Here is a 25,354-nt window from a genome sequence, read left to right as displayed (position 1 = left end):
TTTTATGGTTTTTCCATCCTCCTCCTATGCTTAGAATCCCAGCCTGAGTAAAGAATTTGTAAATTATCTTGTTTTAATACCTAAAGTTATTCCAGCCTCATAAAATAAACTTTTGGAGCTTTTTTTTTTTTTTTTCTATTTTCAAAAATGTTTCTTTAAGAAAGCAATTGTTTCTTTCATGAAAGTTTGTTATTAGCATGCTTCTAAAACTGTCTGGCGTGGGGTCTTTTTGCAGGGCAGGCTTTGGTTACCAAGAATTTTCCAGTAGTTGTCGGTTTTCTGTTTCTTCTTAAATCAAGTTTGATAATTGTATTTTTCTATGAAATTAGCCATTTCATATAGTATTTGAGCTTTTTGCTATAAAGTTATTTATGTCTTCTTCCTTTAAAAAAACAGTTTACATAGCTTTTAGCTATGTTGCTCTTTTCTATCTGCCTTTTCTCTACTTTTTTCTTCATTTATGCTAGAGCAGTGTTTGTTATGTTTTCACAGAATCAGCTTTTGGTTTTGTTACTCTTCTCTTTATTTTTTTTTCCTCATATGTTTCAGCTTATGCTCATATAGCATGTATTTGTTTTAAATAATAAGACATCTGGCAGTTTTCCAATCTTCAGATTCATAAGAAGTTGAGAAGCCTGATGGCCTCCTAGTTACACCCAGTTATAATAGGTGTATTTGTTTCACAATGAAAATGGGTTTCTTTAAAATTTTTAATCTGTTTACAACTACTTGTTTTCTTATGCTTTCAATAATAATCATGATAAGATTTGAAATACTCTAAAAATATATAGACCTCAAGGACATTTATTATATATGAAAAGTAAAATAGTTCCCAATGAGAAATTCCAAAAGAGATGTATATTTTTTGATGACTGATCACTAATGCTGGTAGAAAACAACCCCATATTGATCATTAATTCACTTTTCATTACTTATCATTTTCTTCACAAATATTTGTTAAGTATCTTTTATATGTAAGGCATCTTGCTAGGTAGTTTGTTTAAACCACAAGTGGATAATCCTTCAACTTTACAAAAATTTATCAACATTAAGAGAACACGTTGATTGACAGCTTTATAATTCTTATTATCTTGAATCATATACCATCTTTTTTTTAATGAATAGACTTTTTTCCAAGCAGCTTTGAGTAAAATTGAGCAAAAAGTGTAGTGTTCTCATATGCCCTCTTCTGTTTCATAAATTATTTTAATGGAAACAGCTGCTTTGGTGACCTCTTTGAGTTTCATAATATTACTGATTTTAAAGACTTTGTCACACTGTTCTGTATTCCTTTCTTTTGCAGTGAATTTATATACTATTGTTAATTTTGTTGAACATCATTTTTAGTATAAGATTTCTTCAGGTGTTTTAGAATTTTAATTTTTAGGCTGATGTTGATTTGTAGCTTCTCTCCTCCACGTTCCTCCTACTCCCTGTCTTAGATTCCTATTGAAATGTGGCCCGAGGTCTCATTTTGGTAGCAGTTCTTTTCAGCCCCTTCTCATGAACAAGGGAGCCCCATGCCCATACCCTGGCTTTACTAAGCCTCGCTCTAGTACACCATTGTATGGAGCAGGAACCAAATTCCTGGCCTTGCTGTCCAGAACTGGAACCCAGCTTATCTCTTTAGCTCTACTCAGTGCTTTGCCCTTTTTGCTTAATTTCTGGTCCAGGGAGATATTTGTCTTGTTTTTAAGTTTGAAGTGTCTTTTAAGTTTTTCTCTTTTTTTATTTTACCACAGGAGGTGCATTAAAGCATGAATTTTGTGCCATCTTTTCTTCTTCATCTTAATCACTAATACTTGTTCTTTCGAAGGCATCCTCCTTTGTATCTTAAGCACAAAGGGCAAAGGGTTTTTTCCAAGATAATTTTAAGAAGAAGTTTAAAAGTAAAATATATTTTAGTGGTTTTTTTAAAAAAGAGAAATGACTTATTATTCTTATAGAATTGCATTTTTTATTGTGACAAACAACATTTTATGTTTAACATCACATAAACAGTTATGTTTAAGCCCTTAAACATATGGGTTTAACTGTTTGTCAACATTCTAAAACTAGAAAATAGTAGAATAACTAAATTCAGTATGTGGAATTTACATACCACTTATACTGTCATAATCAGTGACTAAGTCAACACTTAACTATTCTTCCTATGTAGGGATAAAATTGAGATCTTAAGTTTGCTCAAGGTAATGGAAAATTAATCATGATGGTTATGTTGTTTTAATAAGAATAACTTAACTGTAGCCTTTACAAGTATTTTGATGATTCTGGGGGAAAAAACCCAAATCAGGAACTCATTGTTACTTATATTATTGTTAAGCCTTATTTATGTTATGCTTTACTTTGGTAGTTTAACCCTGTCTCTCGTTTCATTTGAGTGCTAGTTCTCGTAATTTAGTTACTTATGCATTTTATATATCAACTGATACCCCAAAAAAGTGATGTGTGATATATTCCTGGGATTGAATTTCTGTGTAGAGAGTTTGGTACCTTGCAAATCCCCCAAGTAGAAAGTTCCCCTGATAGATGCTGTGATTTTTATTGTCTGTGCCAGTAAGGAAAGAGGCTAAACATTATTGCTTGCATATTACCAGGCTACCATGAAATGTAATAAATAACTCTCATACAGATATTGAATGTGTATATGAAGAGTTGCAGGGATTCTTCTCTGTGAAAAATGCTCCTTTTCTTTTGATATACAACAAAATAAGCTTACTTGAAAAGTAATACCTCACCCACTTGCTCCATTTTATAAGTCTGGCTATTTAGATGCTCAAGTAAACTTTTAATTTTTGCATGTAAGCTGCTGTGCCTTTTCCTCACTAGCTTGGTTCCAATGCCATGTCTCTTCTATTTGGAAAGAATTTAATGGATAATGCACTTACTGCATCTCCATCCCTCTTAACTAGTTCCAGTTAGGTATTAGACTAATGAATTTGCTTATTAACTCAAACAGTTAAATTGTTAAATAATTTATTGCTATTATAAAATAATTAATGTTATTATTAAAGTTACTAAAATAATTTTTCAGTGATAAGATTTTTCAGAAAGTGGTGTCAGTGTGATTCCCATGTGCTTAAATTGTGTTTGATGAAAAAGATTTTTCATTTTGAAAATAAGATTTGATAGAGGAAATAAAGTTTAAATTGTTCCGTCATTGGTCCTTGTACTATTAATTATCAGCTGATTTGTCTACATAAGAGTTTTTTGTTTACATAATTTCTACTGTTCTTTCCAAATATAGTGAATGTGTAAAACCTATTATTTATGAATTAAGTTAGTAATGTTTCGTGTATTTAGCAGACAAAAAGTGAAAAAATTGGTAAATTGGAATCTGCTTTATATTATTTAAAAATAAAATCTTTTCTGATTAAGTAATATATGTTTATTATTATAGAAAAGTTGGAAAAGATAAGAATAAGGAAAAATAAAAAATGTGCAATTTAGTAATATTTCAGCATTTCTTTGTATAGGATTTGTTTTCAAAATGAATATGAGAATATATATGAAGAGCAAAATTTAATGAAATGAGAAATAAAGACAAAGTTGCCAAAACTTGGAAGCAACCAAGATATCCTTCAGTAAGGGAAGGGACAAACAAACTGTGCTGTATCCATTCAATGGAATATTATTTAGTGATAAAAAGAAGTGAGCTGTCAAGCAATGAAAAACTTGGAAGGACATTAAATGAATATTTCTAAGTGAAAGAAGCCAATCTAATAAAGCTGTATCATTATGATTTCAGCTATATGACATTCTAGAAAAGGCAAAACTCTGGAGATGGTCAAAAGATCAGTGGTTCCTGGGGATTGTGGGGAAAGGAGAGAGGGATCAATTGGTGGGGCACAGGGCATTTTTAGGGCAGTGAATCTATTCTTTATGATAGCTGTGATGATGGATACATGTCATTAAGTCATTATACATTTGCCAAAACCTGTGGAATGTACAACACAAAGAATGAACTGTAACAGAAAACTGTGGGCTTTTAAAAAAAATCAAATTTGATAGCATGATACAGCTAGACATAAATTATGCTATATAAACATATCTTGATATCAGCAGAAAATTTTACAGTAGAATCAAAATATCTTCTAAGCCAATGCTGTCTTTTGTGATGATTGAAATACTCTGTTTGCTCTCCAACATGGTAGCCACTAGCCCCATGTGGCTGTTTATGTCTTGAAATGTGGTTAATGTGACTGAGGAATTGTATTTTAAATTTTGTTTAATGGTAATTACTTAGAGTATAAATAGCTTCATATGACTAGTCGCTATAATATTAGAGAGGGAAGTATCTAAATTAGATAAATAAGATAGAGAAATGTGAACCAGTGATTAATGCAGTTAGATGGAGTTAATAGTTGATTGAAAAACCTTACTCTAAATATTGGTTCATTGCCAGTTTAGGGTCAGGTCTTCGTACTTCATCCTGCACTTTTTAACTGTTGTCCTGTCTTCAGTACTTCAGCCATTAATTCTCATGAAGGTATGGTTATTGAACATGTGTTCAGAACAGATTCAACGTTGGTAGTGTTTACTCGTGTGACACATGCCAGAATCTGGATTTGGAAAGCTCTCAAAAGACAAAAATAAGAGCAGGAAGAAGGTGAACTTTATAAGGGATCCGTTTGAAATTCTTGACTTAAAAAGTATTATATAAAGTATAGGATATGGGAATCTTGACCTACTAGTGTTCATGTGGAAAAACCTAAAACCGAATGTTTTTACTTGTCTCCACATTCAGTTCAAGCCAACAGTGTGATGCTGTTACCAACTTATGCTATGTTTAAAAAAGTTTAACATCTAGTCCAAAATTGTTGCTATCTCTGTGATCTTCCCTGATCAAATTATATTTGAAATATTCAGTTTTGGATTGCATCTTTTTAAGAAGCTCAGTAAAACATAGATTTCTAAAGGAACCCAGATGAAGAATCACCTAGAAACTAAGTTGCATGATTAATAGTAAGGAATTGATGTATGTTTACCTGGGAAAGGAAGAACTTGAGTGAAGTGTGCCTACTATTTTACTTGGCCTTGTCTTCAAATATTTGAAAGGCTGTCTTGTAGAAGTGTTACTAGGATCATTCTCTGTAACTGCAGAGGACACAGCTAGAGTGAAAGGTGGAAAGATAGACTGATAGGGCTCAATGTTAGGAAGGAGTTTTTGACAATTAGTGTTCTCTAGGAGTGGCATGCGTTGTCTTGTAAGATAGTGTCCTGCTGGCTGAGGTATGCTGTATGTTCATCAGCCAGGAAAAAAATTGTCAGTAGTAGCAGTGGATATTTATTGAGCACATGTTTTCAGACACCAGAAAGCTGAGGCTCAGATTGCTTAAGAAAGTAGCACATAATCACATAACTAGGAATGGACAGAACTCATAACTAAACTTAGTTCTCTCTGACTCCATACACATATTCTCAACTGTCCTGTTATTCTGCTTTCCTATGGCAGTAATTACTGCTTTTATGGGAGCTTTGTTTAGATGTCCTTGAAGGTCCCTTCTAAACTGAGCTTAGACAACCCCATTGTAGTTTCTTGGCAAGGTGTACATGAAAGCTCACTATGAGGAAGGTTCATCTGGTTCTAGGATGTAACAGGTTGAAGTAGAGACATACTGGTGGTCGGCAGGAAGATTAACTAGGAAGCTGTGATCTAACCAATGATTAAAGTTTTAGTTGGTGTAGTGGTTTCAAACCTATTGCTGCTTTTTACAGAGTACTTGGAAATACTGTGTTTAATTACACCATTGAACCGTGAATAATTTTACCCACAGAAACTGGAATTAGAATATATGTGTGCACGTATTACAGTCACGGGCACACTTCCTTGGAAAAAATGCTGAAGTAAACATGCATCTCATATATTTTTGTTAATATTTGTTATGTGTTCATTTATTTCCTGACAAGTGATAGTTGGTTATTACTTTTGTAGTGTTTTCTTTGAATTATTATTCTATCATGATTGCTTTTAAATGATAAATGCATCAATGTTATATATATTTAGCAAAGATTTCACTTAATATTTCTTCAGACCAAGACAGCTGGAAATAACATGCTTTATATGTAAAGCACTTAATATCTTGCCTAGGACATAAGCAGTGTAGAAGGGTTAGGTATTGTTATTATCGTGATACAAACTATTTTGTGTATTTTTCTTACTCTCTTACCTGATTGTGATTCATTTATTTTAGTAATAATAAGCACTTAAAATTAATTGCTTATTATATGCAAGGCACTGTGTCAGATACATTTACATAACGTTATTTAATTCACATCACAGCCCTGTGAAGGGTATGTTTGTACTCTATACAAATGAGAACATGGAGGCTCAGTGAGGATGTCTAACATCCTAAAGCTAGTGAGCAGTAGGCTCACGATTTTTGAGCCCTGATTAACTCTTCTGCTCTAAACTGCTATGTAGTACTAGCATTCATAAATTTGGTAAAATAGTAAATTAAGTTGACTGACAAGGGGTAATATGAAGTAATGACTGGGTTGCTGACTTAGAAAGCAATTACACAAAAGTTTTGAAAACATGAGCAGTGATGGTATCAGTAGATTATGCATAATCTGTATATTCTTAAATTCTATAAAGCACCGATAATTTTCAGGAACACCATTCATTTAATAACCTTTTTGGAAAAAATGTTATATTAAACATATTTATTTGTTATAAGACATACCCAGATCATGAAACTGTTACATTGAGAAAAACTTTTATAACAGAATGATACTTTAAAGCATTGGTTTCCAAGCTTTTTTGATCCTACCTTTTAACCATTTTTTTTTTTTTGGAGGAAGATTAGCCCTGAGCTAACTGCTGCCAATCCTCCTCTTTTTTGCTGAGGAAGACTGGCCCTGAGCTAACATCCGTGCCCATCTGCCTCTACTTTATATGTAGGACGCCTACCACAGCGTGGTGTGCCAAGCAGCACTATGTCCGCACCCAGGATCCGAACCGGCGAACTCCGGGCCGCCGAAGCAGAACGTGTGAACTTAACTGCTGTGCCACCAGGCCAGCCCTTAACCATTTTTGATAATGCATCCCTGATATAAATGTAGTTAATTTAAAATTATATCCATATACTGTCGTACCTTATGTTCATTATAAAACATACATAGAAATGGAGAATTAGAAAGGATTCTGTTTTAAAAGTAATATTGAACTTTATTAATGATATTAAAATTCTTTCTAGTCAGAGCAATGTGATTTAATATACTTCAGTATTTTTGAATCTTAGTTTCGCACTGTGATGCTTTGAGGTTCTGGTTCTACGTTCAGTTCAATTCAATACTTCATCTTGGGAACAATGGAGAACTATTGGAGATTTTGCTGGCAAGGGATGGAGGGGAGGTAGTATTCATTGACCAGAACTGCATTTCATAAAATTCACTCTGGTTGCTTTGTGGAGAATGGATTGATATGTGTTTTGGATAGATGTGCAAAACCATCTAGGAACCCCTTTGAGTAGTACAGGCAGTAAATATTTGGGAGCTTAAAAAAAGACAAGCAGAAATCTGTTTAGTAGTAGAGATCAAGGGGACTTGATACTGGGTTGGATGACAGGGGTGGGGATTTGTATGGTGGGATAAGGAGATGGTGAGGATGCATTTTAGGCCTTTACCTAGAAGGATGGCAGTGCCATTCATGGAAATAGAAACATTTAGAAAAGAGTGAAGAGGGTAGAAAACCTTGAGATAATTTTGGACATGTAGAATTGTGAGAGGCCTTGAGACCTCCAAGTGGAGATAATGACTGGGCAATTAGATAAATGGAGCTCAGAGTAGAGATCTGGGAAGGATGTATAAATTGAAGACTTTTCAGTGTATGCTTGCTAATAGAAGCTAAGGGCTCGGATGTGAACAGTGAAGGAGAGAATATGGAGTGAAAGTAAGAGAAAGTTTAGGATTAGCCTTGAGGAACTCCAACATTTAGTAGTCGCAGTGAGCCTGAAGAGGAGACAGGAAGGTAGCAGCCTGAAGAGTGGTAGGACACATATCAAAAGAGTGATGTGTCAAGGATATCAAAGGAAGAGTATGTTTCAAGAAGGATAAGGAGTATTTAGCAATGTGGAATGATGCATGGAGGAAGATCAAGCAAGATGAAGCCAGAATAATATTATTATCGTTGCCTTTATCAAATCTATGAGTATCCCTCAAACAGAATGGATAATAATAGATAATAATAGATCTGTTATTGAAAAAGTTTACATAGATATCCTATTTTTACTTTGTTTTTCTTGTTCTATGCTTTAATTTTTTATTGTAAACTCCTTGAAAAGTATGGATTAGAATTGAACTCAGCACTCTAAATATGTTTCAATTAATGTAGTATCCTTTGCGATGCTAAACAGGGTTTTTGAGATATTATATTACTATAATACATTAATTTTTTTCCTAGTCTCCATTGTATTTTTTATTCATATTGAGTCTACCTTTCAAGATTTTCCTTAGGAATTTATCTGTGGGACCAAGTTTCCCCATCTTGTACAAGTACACAGGAGTTTCTTTAAACCTAATTATGGAGTTTTATGTTTACATGTATTACTTCTCCTTAGGTCTGGCCAGAATATATCAGACTATTTAGAAAACTTTAAAATCTTGATTCTATCATGCACCATATTAACACTTTAACAACTTTGATTTAATATGTCTTCTTATTTATATATCATTCGTAAAATTTTGAACATGGCAGAGCCATGGCCAATCCTTGAAGAACAACTTTAGTGATTGATCTCAATATTAAGATTAATGTCATAGTCCACCTAAACATATTGTTATCCGAAAGGATAACTTGCTGATGTCAAGATACTGTGCCTACTGTGCATCACTGGCTATTTTTCAGAATGCCCATTGACTATTTGATATGGAGAATTGTTGGTCTCTCTTTTGAAAGAGGTCTTTTTGGAATCCAAATAGACTTATTTTTTACTTTTAATGAATTCTTTATTATTGGTTAGATGGAGAAAGAATGGAACCGACAAACCTTTTATACATATTGAAATTTTATTTGCTTTAAAGCCTATTTTAGTGATTAAATACTTTATTCAGCATTTTTTGACTAACCCAAGAAGTAGGGTTCAAACAGGACATTACCATAACCAGATTGTATTTTACTTGGAAAGAATGTTTTGCCTCTAAATCTTTGAGTACATCCACAATCCAAGAATATCATATTTATTCTGTGGTTCATAAGCCCGTAGCATTCTCTCTGTATACCCCAGTTTGAGAATATGTTTCTAGTTCTTATTTAGGCCCATTAAATCTCTTTTTTTCCAAACGAATTTTCATAGAATTTATGGTATAATCTTTCATGGTATATTATTTAAAGGGTTATCATTACTTGATAGTTTGCTTTTATGATGATTTAATATCTGTGATTCATTTGATACTGTATTGGGAATATAGCATCCACTGTAGCATTGTTCCCATTGGAATAAAAATGATATAATTCAGAATACAGTGGAAAGTGAGACTTACCTTTCCTGAGAGATTCGCAAACTACATTTATATGTTAAAAGTGTAAGAAACAAGGAAGTATGTAATGCTGTTTTAGTTAGTTTGTACATGTTCGAAATAATTTTATTTTTCATCTCAGGAACGTAGTCTGTTGGTTAATTTTTTGACTGTTTTAATTCATTAATTTAACAAAGGACTACTTGAATAATTTTATAATAAAAAAGGATTTATAATAACAATAAGAACTCTAAGAACCAGTCTCTATTGAGAAGTACCTTACTAGATAATAATGGCTTTAACAACATCTACCGGGAAAAGTATGTTACCTATCTATTTCTATTGTGGCTCCTCTAAATCTCGTATCCTAAATTTATAGCCAGAATAATGAAACTTGCCTTTTTATTGTTTGAGAGCTGCATTCTTTTTTTTTTAAACTCTGTGGTTGATGTCTGTTTCCGTACCCAAAGATAACTTTTCCTTCCCTCTTTTTTTTCAGTAAGATAGCTTCTGGAACTTCTGTCAGTGCATAGAGCAGTGATCCAGACAGCTGTACCTTTACAAACAGTCACTCTCTGTGCCAAATTAGTTTGTAGTGCAAATCTTGAATGAGAACTGCACCTGCTCTCAATGTGGATGAAAATGGCAAATGTTAGGCAAAGCATAATTTTGGGATTGCTTTAAATCTGATGGCAGCTGATCTCAGAATTCTGCTGGGGATTCTTCATCTTAGAGTTATGGAAGTCCTGCTATTCAGAGCAAAACAGCCTTCTTGTCTCTTTTGGTAGGTCTTAGTTGTGTTATTTTTAAGAAATAATGTACTCTTTGTGCTGTGATCCCATACTTGGGATGTTACATTAGAAGTTTTCTTCCAGATATGCTCGTGGTTTCCTAAAATTATGTTTTGGACTAAAAGTTTCTGAATCTAATTTATCATGTGTGAGTATTGTATTTCAGATTAAGTAACCTTGAGTAATTAAGAATATCTATAAGGGTAACTACCATGATAACTTTCTTATGGAAGAAATGGTCTGAATCTGAGAAGTGACACATTCTTTGAGAGTTGTAGGATATAAAGGACATTTCATGCTGTACATAGAGAGCATTTCCTCCTGCAATTTGTTTGGAGTGTGGGTGGAAAGTAACTGTAGCTATGTATTGCAATTATCTTTTTGGAATTTGCTGGTTCTTTAATATCACCCTTAACCTTAAGCACAGGGCTTGTGTCTAACAGCAATTCAAAACACTCACTTAGCATGCTTATTGGGGAAATTATATTTAATCTTTATCTTTCAACCCTAAGCAATTTTTTTTGTTACTTTTAGTATTTGAAGTTATTTTCATTCATAATTTAAAAAAAAGCTTCATTGATATATAATTTACATACCATATAATTCATCCATTTAAAGTGTATGAATTAATGGTTTTTAGTATATTCATAGATATGTGTAACCATCGCCACAGTCAATTTCAGAGCATTTTTATCATCTCAAAAAGAAATTCTAAACCTTTAGCTACTGTCCTCCTACTGCCCTCTTACCCCCTAGGCCTAAAACAACCACTAATCTATTTTCTGCATCTAGAGATTTCCCTCTTCTGGACAATTTCATATAAATGGAATCACATAATATCTGGTCTTTTGTAACTGGCTTCTTTTACTTAGCAAAGTGTTTTCAACATTCATCCATGTTGTATACCACTTCATTCCTTTTTATGTCTTAGTAATATTCTGTTGTGTGGATATACTACATTTTGTTTATCCATGCATTAGTTGCTAGACATTTGGGTTGTTTCTACCTTTTTGGCTATTGTAAATAGCCACATTTGTGTACACGTTTTTGTTTGGACACATATTTTACATTGTTTGGGCTACATCCCTAGGAGTGGAATTGCTGAGTCATAGTGTAATTCTCTGTTTAACTTATTGAGGAACCAGAAAACTGTTTCCCACAGTGGCTGCACAATTTTGTATTCCCACAATGTATGAGAGTTCCAGCTTTCTCCATATCCTTGTGAACACTTATTAATTTTGGGGGTTTTTTTAATAGCTTTTTTTGTGGTTCTTGTGGTTTTGATTTGCATCTCTCTGATGACTAATGATACGGAGCATCTTTTCATGTACTTTTTGGCCATTTATATCTTTTCCTTGGATAAATTTAGATCCTTTGCTCATTTTTTCATTGATTGTCTTTTTATTTGTAGTAAGAGTTCTTTATATATTCTGGATACAAGTCCGTTATCAGATATGTGATTTGCAAATATTTGCTCCCATTCTGCAGGTTTTTTTTTTTTTTCACTTTCTCGATGTCTTTTGAAGCAGACAAGTGTTCTTATTTTGATGAATTTGAAATTGTCTGTTTTCTTTTGTTGCTCATGCTTTTGGTATCATATTTAAGAATCATTGACCAAATCTTAGGCCATGTTTTCCTCTAAGAGTTTTACAAGTTTAGCTCTTACATTTAGATCACTGATCCTCTTTGAGTTAATTTTTGTGTATGGTATAAGCGTCTAATATCACTCTATTTCATGTGGCTAGCCAGTTGTCCCAGCATCATTTATTGAAAAGACTGATCTCACTGAATGTCTTGACACTCTTTCTGAAAACTTAACTTGTTATCTGGTAGTATTTTAGTGGATTCTTTAGTATTTTCTATGTAGAAGATCATATGATCTACAAATAGAAATAGTTTTACTTCTTCCTTTTCACTCTGGATGCCTTTTATTTCTTTTTCTGACCAAATTACCATGGATTGAACCTGCAGTACAGTGTTCAATGGAAGTTATGAGTACAGACTTGTCTTGTTTCTGTTCTCTTAGTGGGTAAGTACCCGGTGTTTCACCATTGAGTATGATGTTAACTATGGGTTTTTCATAGATGCCTTTTATCACATTGTGAAAGTTCCTTTCTAGTCTAGTTTGTTGAGTATTTTTAATATGAAAGGGTGTTAGATTTTGTCAGATGCTTTTTCTGCATCTGGTGAGCTGGTCATGTGATTTTTGTGTTTTATTCTATGATATAATGTAATGCATCAGTTGATCTTCTTGTGTTGCACAACCTTATATTCCTGACATAAATCTCACTTTGTTGTGGTGTGTAATTCTTTTTATGTATTGCTGGATTTGGTTTCCTAGTATTTCATTGACAATTTTTGTGTGCATGTTCCTAAGAGATACTGGTCTGTAAGTTGTCTTATAATGTGTTTGCCTGTTTTGGGGTCAGGGTAATACCTCATAAAATGAGTTGGGAAGTATTCTCTCCTATTTTTTGGAAGAGTTTGTGAAGAATTGGTATTAACTCCTTTACATGCTTTATAGAATTCACCAGTGAAGCCATCTGGACCTGGACTTTTCTTTGTGGGTTGTTTTTGATTACTAATTCAATTGTTCACTTGTTATAGGTCTATTCATATTGTTACTTCTTGAGTGACTTTTGGTAGTGTGTATCTTTCTAGGAAATTTGTCCATTTCATCTAATCTGCCACGTCCAGGGCTTGTTATTTTTATTTGCTTGTTTGGCAACTAGCTGGATTATTTTAGTGCAGATGATTCCTCCCACCCTCACCCCACAGTATTTAGCCTCTGATGTTTTTCCTCAGGGAAGCATACCTTTGGGTGAAAGTAGTTTAGGTAAAATCCTCTTCTTCACTTTCCCTGACCACACCCAGCTTTTAAACTTTTACCGGATGATTGCTCTGCTTGCATAGATGCCCCGGGGCATAAATTGCTCCACAAACTGATCCAATAAAGTTGTGGCCCCTTTGAAGGAATAATTCCAGAAGTCAGTGTTTGATATTCGTTCTCTCCCAAAGAGGGCTCCTTCCAGTTGTCTATTTCCGTAGTTGTCTCCTGTAGCCCAGTTGTTGAATCTGTGAATCTTTTCCTAATTGTGGTTCACCACAACCCCTGCTGTTTTTGAGATAGCCCTTAGGCTTTAACTTCATGCCTTATTGTGAATGAGATCAGTCCCTTTGGAAGAGATTGGGATCTTTCTGTTTTATGGCTTTGTGTCCCTGTTGTGTCCACGCTCCCCCCCCCCCCACCACCCCGCCCCCGCAGACTCTCTGAGGCAGAACTCTGGAGCTGGGGACAATGGAAAGCTACTCTCTGAGTGACACCCCTGCTTTAGGAGCTGGATACTTGATGGAAGGGGTAGGCAGTAGCCTAAGTTCTCGGCTTGCCTCTCCTTGTGTGGAATCTCACACAGGGTGAGAGTGATTGGGATGCCAGTATTTTCTGTGATGCTTCGCCCAAAAGTAGAGCTGTTCCACGACCAGGAGCTGGGTGGCCTTGTGTGTAGATAATGTCAGTAAAATGAACAGCAAAAAGAAAAATAAATATTTAACTTCTCATATATACTGTACATAAAAGTCCTACTTTTTATTTTGAAGAAGAAGATTAGCCCTGAGCTAACATCTGCCAGTCCTCCTTTTTTTGCCAAGGAAGACTGGCCCTGAGTTAACATCCGTGCCCATCTTCCTCTACTTTATATGTGGGACACCTGCCACAGCATGGTTTGACAAGCAGTGCATAGGTCCGCACCTGGGATCTGAACTGGTGAACCCAGGCCGCCGAAGCAGAGCATGCAAACTTAACCGCTGTGCCACGAGGCCGGCCCTAGTCCTACTTTTAATTATGATTTGATTTGTGTGGATTCTCTGAAAACAGAATTTGGTTGATATAAAATCATCATATGTAAAATTAGAGTTTATCATTTCTGGACAGGAAGAGAAAATAGATCCCTGAACCATACCTGAGGAAATTAAAAGGCTTTCTGGAACAGTTATTTTGTATAGTTATGTAATAAAAAGGCTCTAAATCCTAAAACTGGTTCTCTGACTCTGGAATCAACTTAATCTTTGGCAACCACTCTGTATAGGAGAGTAGGAGATGCATGGAAACCTTCTATGAAGTTATATAAAGCACTTGCAGTACTGTATTTTAGATTTATTAAGCAGTAAAAATTGCTTATTAATTAAGCATTTATAAAATAAATAAAATTTAATAAAAATATATTTAATAAAATAATTTATTAAGCAGTAAAAGTTTGGCATGTCATGATTCTTTAAAACTTCCTGATGGTTCATTAACTCTGAAATGATAGCTGTTATATTTTGTAAGACAAATGGTACTCTGAACTCTATTTGAAAAAACCAGAATAGTATATTAAAAAGCAAATTAATTTTACAATTTCATTTGGTTATGCCAAGAAAAAACAAGTGTAAGAATTTGTTATTCTGTGATATATAATTTTATATATAAATCATAATTATTTTAAAAAATTGGATCATGCTCTTTAATTATGTAATTGTAGATAGCCTTTATTAAAGCTGAAAGCTCCTTAGCAATATGAAGAGTTATTTTTCTTTCCTAAGTTACTGTATTTTCCTAATTTCTCTGGATACTTCTGTATTAGTTTGGCTTCATACCTCTGTAGAATAGAGCGTTAGTAATTTGAAAAACTTAATTTTGAGGTAACAGGTTGTTTTGATTTTCTTCCTCTTATAAGCTGTTTGAACTACTGGGACCTGATGGACTTGAACTTATTGAGAAACTCCTCCAGAACAGAATTACAATTGTGGATAGATTTCTTAATTCTTCAAATGATCATAGGTTACAGGCTCTTCAAGGTAAGAAAGTATTCAGTGATAATTCTGATATAAGGGAAAAATTCATTGGTTAGCGAATCTTTTAAATGTAATTATACTTTTAACATCCTTTGGTCTATTATATAATTTACTGATACCATCCTTTTACGAAGTAGGTTTTAGATATGGCAGATTATGAAAAAAATATCAATGCCCTAAGAAGGATGTTATGGCAGAGATTCTATTTATGTTTAGGTATGGCATGTTTTCTACAGGAAATTTCAATAGACAAAAATTTCTTTTTAAAAAGCAAATACCTGTAGTACTTACTGTGGGCCGAGTACTGTTATAATTTCTTCTCAACTTTTTATTTTGAAAACTTTCAAACCTGTTGTAAAGGTGCAAGGATAGTACAGTGAACTTCGCATACCCTTCATGTAGATTCCCCAGGCGTTAACGTTTTGCTTCCTCCCTCTCCTTCTCTTTCTCTCATTATAATTCTACACACACAAACACACACACATACACCCCTGCATTTAAAACTTTTGCTAAACAATGACCGGTAAGTTGCAGACATCATAATACTTCACCTATAAAACCTTCAACGTACATCTAAGAACAATAATAGTCTCCTACTTAACTGTGATACAGTTTTCACACTCAGCAAATTGAACATTTCTATTGCTATGTATTACATATATTTACAAACCCCAGAAGAATTAGGGACAGTTGTTTAGGAGGCCAAAATTGTAAAAAATGTCTGAGCTACTATGACACAACTGATGCCAAACTCAAGTTTTAGGTGATAAGCAGGAAAATTAGATTTCTTACCTTTATCCAAATATTCCTTGCCAGTCTTAGAAATAGTTTGGAATTTTTAAAAAGTGCATGACCATGAGAAATTAGATACTCTTCTTCAAACTACTCAAGATTTATCCTTCTTCTATGTAAGTTATGTCACTTTTCCTTGCATTTATGAGTATGGCACTGAAAGAAAATTATAAAAACAGCATTGATGTAAATCCACAATTTCTTACAGATTTCCTTTATTTTATACTCTGATTACTGATAGTTGCCTGGAGTTGCTTGGAGATTTTTAGAAACTTGAAAGAAGTGAAATGACCACTTTGTCTTTCTGCAATTCTCTTGGTTCTTTAAGAGTATTGAATGCTTGTTAACTGCCTTGCTTTACGCGGGCTCCCTCCTGTTAAAGAGGGCTTGATCAGACACTGCAGTGAGCCAGCGGAGTTTAGGAGCATCTAACGAGGTTATCTGCCAGAAGAAAAGGAACGAGTTTAAATATCTAGTCTTGCGATGTAAATTCTGAGAATTTGGTGTTTGTTTTGTCAGCCTCCTAAGTGTTAATATAGAGATACTTATTGATTCCACCTTTCAATAGTGCTGATTTATTAGCAAAAAGTTCAAAATGAGTGTGCATCACATATATTTTTAGAAAGCTGTAGATGATGAGTTAGTGTTGTCTTGCAGTTTCATTTCGTTTATTTTTATGTAACGTTTACACTAATTATATTCTATTAGGATAACTTTGTAGAAACAACACGTTTTTTAACCCAAAAACAAATATTAAATATTCAAACTATTTAAAAAAATATTTGAGCTGTCAATCTGCCCTGAAATGTTTTCTACTCTTCTCACACTTCTTTTACTCTTCTATTCTATGCTGGATCATTATTAATATTGTTACTATGTAAGAATAATAATTATATTATTGAACATGTGGGGCGATTAAACAAGTAGACTAACTTTTTCTAAGAACTGTGGTGAAGAAGCTGACAACCAGCATTTTCAGGTTTTTTTTAAGAGAAGTTTTCTGTGTGCATGCATTAAAAATGATTTTCCTTAAATTTTGGGGGAGAGAAGGAACTATTCTTGAGGGAAAGAATCTTTAGACTCTTGTTTTACTTTATTACTGTTCTCATCCGTTTTTATCTTTTGATATAATTTTGTTAATGATCCTTCAAATTCTCTCAAAAACTACCAAATACTGTTTATATTCTTTATTAAACTCCCTTAGTATGACAGGCACACCCCATCCTTTTCTCTGTTCCCCAAAATCATAGTCTTAGAGAACAGTAGCTTCTTGCTATTTAGCATTTTCTAGCTTTCATACTGATTTTCTGTGAATCTTTTTATCCAGATACACACCCACCCTACTTTATCTCTGTTCTTATAACGAGGAAAGGTAAGGCAGGTGGGAAGTGGGTGGGTATAGTGTACTGACCAGTAAGTTGAGGATAGTTAGAAATTAGATTTTGTTTTCAGGGCTGATGTGGAGGATGTTTAGTGCAGGGGCTATCGTAAAGTAAAAATTGTTAGCTCATGCTGTCAAGTGACAGTGTTTTGAATAGTTATACAAGGCTTTTTCCGTCATAATGACATTTTAAAAGGATACAAGCTTCGCCATTGTTCTTCAGTAAAATTTTATCTTAGAATTACTGTTAAGCTTATTCATTTCATTTCTGCTTGTCAGTCTTTACAATTAGCTGAACCTTTCAAGGAGAACCATACATTTAATCATTTGCTACTTTATAACTTGTTTTTTTTATTACCTATTATGTTCAGTCTTATAGGATTCCAGTATATTCTGATTGAGGCCTTATAAAGCTATCAATGAGGTAGACATATTTTTTTCCTATAATTTTAATTTTCTTATTTGGATGATTGCAAATGTGTATTATAGCATTTTGTTACTATCACATTTGTTTAAAGTGTTAATGACATTAGCATAGCATTTAGTGTGTCATCCAGAGTTTTTAGTTGCACACACAAAACCTTTAACATTCATTTCTAGAAATAAGCTCATGGGATTATTCACATTTTAAAAAATTCTGATTAATATCTGTGTTGCTGATTGTGTGACTGTAGTCGGTTTAGCTCAGAGTACGTGTGAACCTGTCAGTATGCTGCATTCTTTTTCTAACGTTGAAAGTTGGTTATAAAGTCAGTCTTTACAATAGGTGTATAAGACTTGCTTAGAAACTAAGATGTGTAAGATTTATTTAGAAAAATACTTTATTCGGAACTATAAAATGTAGTCCTTATGAGATTATATTTTATTTCATAATTTTGAGATGGAGTAAATCTTTATTTCTCACTTTCCTTTCTGAGATTTATAAAGCCATTATACAGAGAGGTTATTTCATGTTATTGAGAATTAAAATGACTTATTCAAAATCATGTAATGAAATAGTGACAAGTGTTTGGGAATTCTGAAGGTTTGACTTAGAATGAATTAGAGAGCTAATTTCCCCATCTTGATGCTATGCTTAATTTCTTCCTTGTTCTGCATTGGATCTTGGAATTTGATGAAATAACTTGCACTGTGCTCCTTCAGAGTGTGGACCGTGTCTCATTTTTCGTCATCTTCCTCGCCTGGCAGCAGTGGCTGGAATCTTGTAGCTCCTTAATACAATAAATGAGTTTGGGCTTCGATTGCTTTCGGCTGACATTCCTATCAGTTCCTTTAGGGCTGACACTAACTGGGAAGATTTAATTAAACACAGAAAGTAATCTTGTTAGAAGAAAATTTTTCCTGAATACTGAGTTGACAAAATCACAGATTTAAATTGTACCTTAAAAACATTGAGATTTGATTGACCTGATTCTTCTTAGTGGTTCTGGCCTTTTTTGCATTTTTTTTTTTTAAAAAGTATGTCCATGAAAAGGTAGACTATACTCTTTCTTTATTTGCCCTGGTCATCTTCTAAATATATCCTGAGTCAGTGTTAATAAATTTTATTTTGTGTACAAGTAGTAACAAACAATTTCACAGAGTAAGGCCTATTACATTGGGGAAAGTTATATCTGATATGTAAAGAATATCTTTATTATGTTAACAGTAAATGGTAATTATTGATAATTATTATATTTATTGAAAATACATAAACAGAAAGTTTTCAGAATTTTAAAACCTAATTTTTAGGTTCCTGATGTCATATGTAAGAATTTGTGCCATTAAACTGTTTACTCTATAGGAGGAAAATATCTGCTCACTTTTCTTAAGCAGTTTGTAATATCATTTAGATGTTGTGATTGAAAAAAACTCTCCTTAAAACATATAATTGAATGTGCCGGTTTTAAAAAGATGAATTGTTAGAGCACTGTGCTGTCTGTCGTATGTTTTGATGAGGGGGAAAAGTGTTTTTCATAAAGGCTAAAATTATAAAATATGATGTTTCTCAAATTTGCTTCATAGACAATTGCAAAAAAATTTTAGGAGAAAATGCCAAACCTAATTATGGCTGTCAAGTCACTATTCAATCTGAACAAGAAAAGCAGTTAATGAAACAGTATCGCCGTGAAGAAAAAAGAATTGCCAGACGAGAAAAAAAGGCTGGAGAAGATGGAGAAGTTTCCGAAGGACTTATGTGCTTTGATCCTAAGGAATTGCGGATACAAAGGTAATAAAAGCCAGAAGCTGAAAAGTGCTTTTGTGTAATTGCTACATATATGTATCATTATCATCTTTTAGTTTAGTTTAAACAATTTAGGTGATTCTTACTTCGAGTCACGTTTTCTTACAAGAACAGAATTTTGTTGTATGAAAACCTGATTTTCTGGGATAAGAAAGCAGTGATCTGCTTAATTAGAATATTCTTGGTTGCATCCATGTAGATGAGAGATTTAGATTATAGCAGTAAGCTATTTTTAGGTGCTGTGTACACACCACTAGCTTAAGATTTATGAAGCCGGCACAAATTTATTTTGAGACTTTTCTTTTGTTTCCTAGCTTAATGAATCCTTTTCCCCATGTTGTTCTTTAGAAGTAGAAAGGAGGAAAATGGAATAAAGACATTATTACACTTGGTCTTTAAATATTGTAACCCACTTTAATAAAGGAGTATGTACCTTATTAAAAACATCTTTGGATTGTGACAAAGAAAATTATAAATAAAGAACGTTAAGTCAAACTTATCAAGTGATTTTATCTAAAAATAGTACCTGAAAATGTGTTGACTCCTATGTGGTTACACAGAAAATTTCAGGATTGCTAATGTGTTCCTTTGTGTAGTTTAATTTCTTGTCTTTTATAATGAAGGCGACCTGAAATAGTTATTACAGTGACCTTGTTTTAGTATATACTTTGCAAGATAAAAATTACAGATTTAGCCTATTATTTTCGTGTTAACAGAGAGCAGGCACTTCTGAATGCTAGAAGCGGTCCAATTCTAAGCAGGCAGAGAGACACGGACATTGAAAAAATACGTTACCCGCATGTTTATGATTCCCAGGCTGAAGCGATGAAAACATCAGCATTCATTGCTGGAGCGAAGGTATGTTGTTGGTATGTGACCACTTTTGGATAATATGTTTATTCTGAGGAAATGACATGTAGATTTTGCCTGTTCCTTTTGTGACTCTAGTACTAGTTGACTGTATTATGCTAAATTGTGTTTAAAAATATTGAGGAAAATGAGATAATGCAGTGTATGTAAAGTTCTTGGCACATCGTAGGTATTCGAAACATATTTGTTCTCCTCCTTTTCATTATTTATGCAACTTGTATTTTTGAGTTTTAGCAGTTGCATCACTTTTTGATGAAACTTTATGCTGTATATTGCGGTTTTCCTAGCTCTACCAGTACGTGTATCTGCAGGAGTACCATCTAATTAATGTATACTTAAAATTCATCAACATAGGATGGACTGTATGTTATGTGAGATGTCCTATACATGAATGCTTTGTGTGTGTGTGGTTGTTTGTTTGTCTTTGTTTTGTTTCAGCTCATTTTCCTTTAAATTAGCTAAATTATTTACCAGTGCTGTGTTATGAAAGCAGTCGTGTTCTTTCTCTCTCTCTCTCTTCTTTAATTTAAGAATCTTTTCCAGAGCAACTGTTTTATTTTTTGTTATTATTGTACTTTAATTTTTGATGTTCATAGATGATTTTACCAGAAGGAATCCAAAGAGAGAATAACAAGATGTATGAAGAAGTAAAGATTCCCTACAGTGAACCAATGCCAGTTGGCTTTGAGGAAAAACCAGTTTATATCCAAGACTTAGATGAGGTGAGATGTTCATTTTATAAAGTTGATATTTTTGATTCTTGGTATGTTTTACAAATGGATTTTGTATTGGAAAAATTATTTTTAAAAGTAGGTAGCTAATACAGCAAAGAGATATGTGCAGTTGGTTACTAAAGAGGTACAGTAGGAGAGTTTGAATTAAAAAAATATACATTCCTACACACGTTAAACATATTTTTGTATATTTTGTGTATGTATTTCTATACTTTGATATTTGTTTTGGTTATGTCAGCTGATCTCTGGTTTAGCCTCTGTAAGCTGACTTAAGTGAAGTGTTTTAAAGGATGCATGTGTCGACGAAAATAATCCATAACCAATCTATAAATGAAAATTTGGAGTGAGTTTATTTTGAGCTAAAATGTGAGGAGCATGGCCTGGGGCCTTTCTTCCCGAAGGATGAAATGGCACCAAAGAAATGGGGTGTACAGAGCGGTTGTATACCCCCAAAGAGGATGTTTCACATATGATTGAAATGTCCCTTTTCCAGTATTCTCGAGACTGCTTTGTCAGCACAGCGATTGATGGACACTGAAGGTAGGTCTGCTGTCCTGGTGGACACAGCAGGGTGGCAGGTCTGTTGTCTTGAGCTGGGTGGTCACAGGTGAGCTGGTTGGTGAAAGGTGAGTGCAGCAATCAGTTCCTAGCCTAAGGAAAGATGCTTATCTTTAAGGAAATGCCAATGTGGGAGGAAGTTGGGCCTTCATCTTAAGGGCATTTGTTCTTGCCATAGGAAATGTTTAAGGCAGATATACAATACATGCTCAACAGCCACGGTCAGCCCCTTTTGGAAAAAACAAAGTCAGGACGAATTAGGTTTACACCAAATGGCTTCCTCATATACTCCAATATATCCATTGCTTGCCATTTCTATATGTCACATGTATTGTATTGATATATCAAATGGTCAATCTATAATAAAGTAGAATATTATTTGGAGAGGGAATCAAATTCTAAACTATTTTCTTTAATATATTTTCCCTCAAGTTTTTAATTTTGAATTATTTCAAACCTATGGAAAAGTTGCATGAACAGTACTATCCATATACCCTTTGTCTTCATTTACCATTTGTTAAAATTTTGCCATACTTGCTTTATCTGAAAATAAAGATATTTCTTAATTTAAAAATACAATCATGCATCTCTTAATGGTGGGTATACGTTTTGAGAAATGCACTGTTAGGCGATTTCGTCATTGTGCGAACATCCTAGAGTGTACTTACACAAACCTAGATGATATAGCCTACTACATACATAGTTTATATGGCATAGCCAGTTGCTCCTAGGCTACAAACTTATACAGCATGTTATTATATTGAATACTGTAGGCAATTGTAACACAGTGGTGAGTATTTGTGTATCTAAACATATCTAAATATAGAAAAGGTACAGTTAAAATACAATACAAAAGATAAAAAAATGGTACACCTGTATTGGGCACCTATCCCGAATGGAGCTTACAGGACTGGAAGTGGCTCTAGGTGAGTCGGTGAGAGAGCGGTGAGTGAATATGAAGGCCTAGGACATTACTGCACACTGTGGTAGACTTTATAAACAGTGTACACTTGGGCTACACTAAATCTATAAAAAAAAATTGTTGTTTCTTCAGTAGAAATCAACCTTAGTTTACTACAACTTTTTTACTTTATAAACTTTAAAAATTTTTAACTTTTTGACTCTTTTGTAATAACACTTAGCTTAAAACACAAACACGTTACAACTCTACAAAAATATTTTCCTTCTTTATATCCTTATTCTATAAGCCTTTTTCTATTTTTAAAATTTTTATTTTTTTTTACTTTTTAAACTTTTTGGTTAAAATCTAAGACACAAACACACACATTAGCCCAGGCCTATACAGGGTCAGGATCATCAATATCACTATCTTCCACCTCCACATCTTGTCCTGCCAGAAGGTCTTCAAGGGCACACGTGGAACTGTCATCTCCTATAACAATGCCTTCTTCTGGAACACCTCCTGAAGGACCTGCCTGAGGCTCTTCTTGAGGAGGTGTCACTCTTTTCAGAAATATGTTCATGGTGGTTTGCTTCATTTGTTTGTTGTTTTGTCATAGATTTGCTTGTAAGCAGATGGTGTACTGTGAATATTCCTCTCCATGAGTGAAAACCTTTCAGTATTGGGGGTCCATGTTTCAAACTTTTTAACAAGCTTGAGGTCTGCAAAAGCTTTTATAAACCCTTCACTGTGAATGTTCCTGGGAGTTAGTTCTTTTTTTCTTCTGCAGTTTTCTTTTCTCCTGCTGCTTCTTCGGTTATGTGTTACCATTCCAGCTCCAACAACAGCTCATTAGTCAACTCCTCAGTAACCACCTCTAGCAGCCCCTCAATGTCATCCTCATTCATAACACCCAGGGTAAAGTTGTTTGCCGTCTCAACCACAGCCTTGTTGATTTTAGCAACCTCCTCATCCTTGGCAAATCCTTTGAAGTCATGGACAAACTTCTTGAGTGTCTTCTTCTAGATGCCATTCATACACTCCTTGGGGACATCATCCCAAGCCTAAGCAGGTTCTTGATGCAATCATAGATGTTGTAGCTCTTCCAGCAGTGCATCAGTGCTTCTCAGTGTCTTCCTCGGTTGCAGCAATAGCCTGGGTGAAGGTCCTCAGGTAGTAGGTCTTAAAAGCTGCTATAATTCCTTGATTCATTGGTTGGATCGAAGAGGCGGTGTTTGGAAGGAGAAACACTACTTTGATATTGCGATGATCACCAATAAAAGGAGGATGTCTGAGAGCATTATCAAGAAGAAGCAAAATCTTGAAAAGTATGTTGTTCTTCAAATAGTACTTCTTCATTTTGCTAGCATGGTAATTCAGGAGGGCATCTTGGAAGAGGAGCTGGGTGGTCCATGACTTCTTATTGCTCCTGTAGTTCACTGGTAGTTTGTACTTACTGATATGCTTGAAGAATCTAGGGTTCTCACTGTGTCAGATCACAAAGGGTTTGAATTTGTAGCCTGCAACATTGTGCCCAAGCAAGACTGTTATCCTCTCCTTAAAAAAAAAAAAAGCCTTGAAACCTGGCATTGACTTGACCTCCTTATGGATGAAAGTCCTTTCACGCATCTGTTTCCAGAATAGGGAAGTTCCATCCATATTGAATGTTTGCTCTGGCCAGTGATCTTCCTCCACAATCAGCTTATCTAGAGTTTCCAAAAATTCTTCAGCTGCCTTCGCATCAGCACTCACAGACTCACCACTCACTTTCACTTTATATAATGATGTTATGATGGCTATGATGTCACTAGGTGATAGGAGTTTTTCAGCTCCATTATAATCCTACGGGGCTACCATCATACATGCAGTCCTTCCTTGACTGAAACGTTGTCATGTGCCACATGACTATATACGTATTATTTAAAGTTAACCTTTTCTGGCACCAGAATGAAGTTGCTTTATTGTTATATGTCATGTACTCTTTCAGAAATATCAAATAATATAGGCAAGCAAAAACAGCGTAAAGAATAACCACAGCCTATCAAAATGAACTCCATCCTATACATAATGTGTCCATACGTATTTTGTTTTACAAAACTGGATATATCATACCCATTGTTTTGTGTATGTTTGTATATATACATCTTTCTATGTCGGTAGTCATATTTCTGCAGCATCATTTTTAATCACCATACGGTATTCCATTTTATGCCTTTATTACTTTTAAACCAGTTCCTTGGCATTGAAATTTTAAGTTGCTTTCTACAGTGTTTTTATAGTAGACTAAAATTGTCATTAAATCTTATATTCATGTATCAGAAGTACCTGTAGAACTTTTTCAAATGCCTTGGCTCTTATTAAATCATAATCTCTTGAAAGGGACCCAGATATCTGTATTTTGAAGATGATTTTGAGAGCTCTGTAGGTAATTCTGAAATGCAGCAGGGCTGAGAGTCCATAGAATTAAATAACTATATACTGAATCCTTTCCAAACCTTACCAATCATTATAAGCGCTATCATCATTAAGATTGATTTAGTTTTATATGTTAACATTTTTCATGTAACAACATCCCTGATACTCATCATCTGTATAATGAATAAATCAGGCTTCTTATTTTTCTTTCATTCTTAATTCTAAATGAATACTTCATTCATTTTTATTTAGATTATAGGACTAAAAGAGTTTTTCTGAATGGGTTAATTCCATCTGCAGCCTTAATGTCTCTTTGTCATGTAACCTAATGTATTTACGGGTTCCATGGATTGGGATGTGGACATCATTGGGATCATTATTCTGCCTACCACACAT

The 25,354-nt window shown here is 34.1% G+C and overlaps 1 protein-coding gene across 1 annotated transcript in view; it reads left to right on the top strand.

The window, feature by feature from the left end:
- Positions 1-25,354, top strand: part of ASCC3 (activating signal cointegrator 1 complex subunit 3) — a 336,776-nt gene that overhangs the window by 51,098 nt on the left and 260,324 nt on the right. The window contains exons 5-8 of the mRNA XM_001915668.6: positions 14,966-15,086; positions 19,261-19,465; positions 20,197-20,338; positions 20,947-21,072. Coding sequence (XP_001915703.3) covers positions 14,966-15,086; positions 19,261-19,465; positions 20,197-20,338; positions 20,947-21,072 — 594 coding nt within the window. The remainder of the gene's footprint in view (positions 1-14,965; positions 15,087-19,260; positions 19,466-20,196; positions 20,339-20,946; positions 21,073-25,354) is intronic.

The sequence above is a fragment of the Equus caballus genome, chromosome 10 (assembly GCF_041296265.1).
Source record: "Equus caballus isolate H_3958 breed thoroughbred chromosome 10, TB-T2T, whole genome shotgun sequence".
NCBI classification, from domain to species: Eukaryota; Metazoa; Chordata; class Mammalia; order Perissodactyla; family Equidae; genus Equus; species Equus caballus.
The sequence above is the reverse complement of the archived record's forward strand: the minus strand, read 5'-3'. Positions and strand labels throughout refer to the sequence as shown.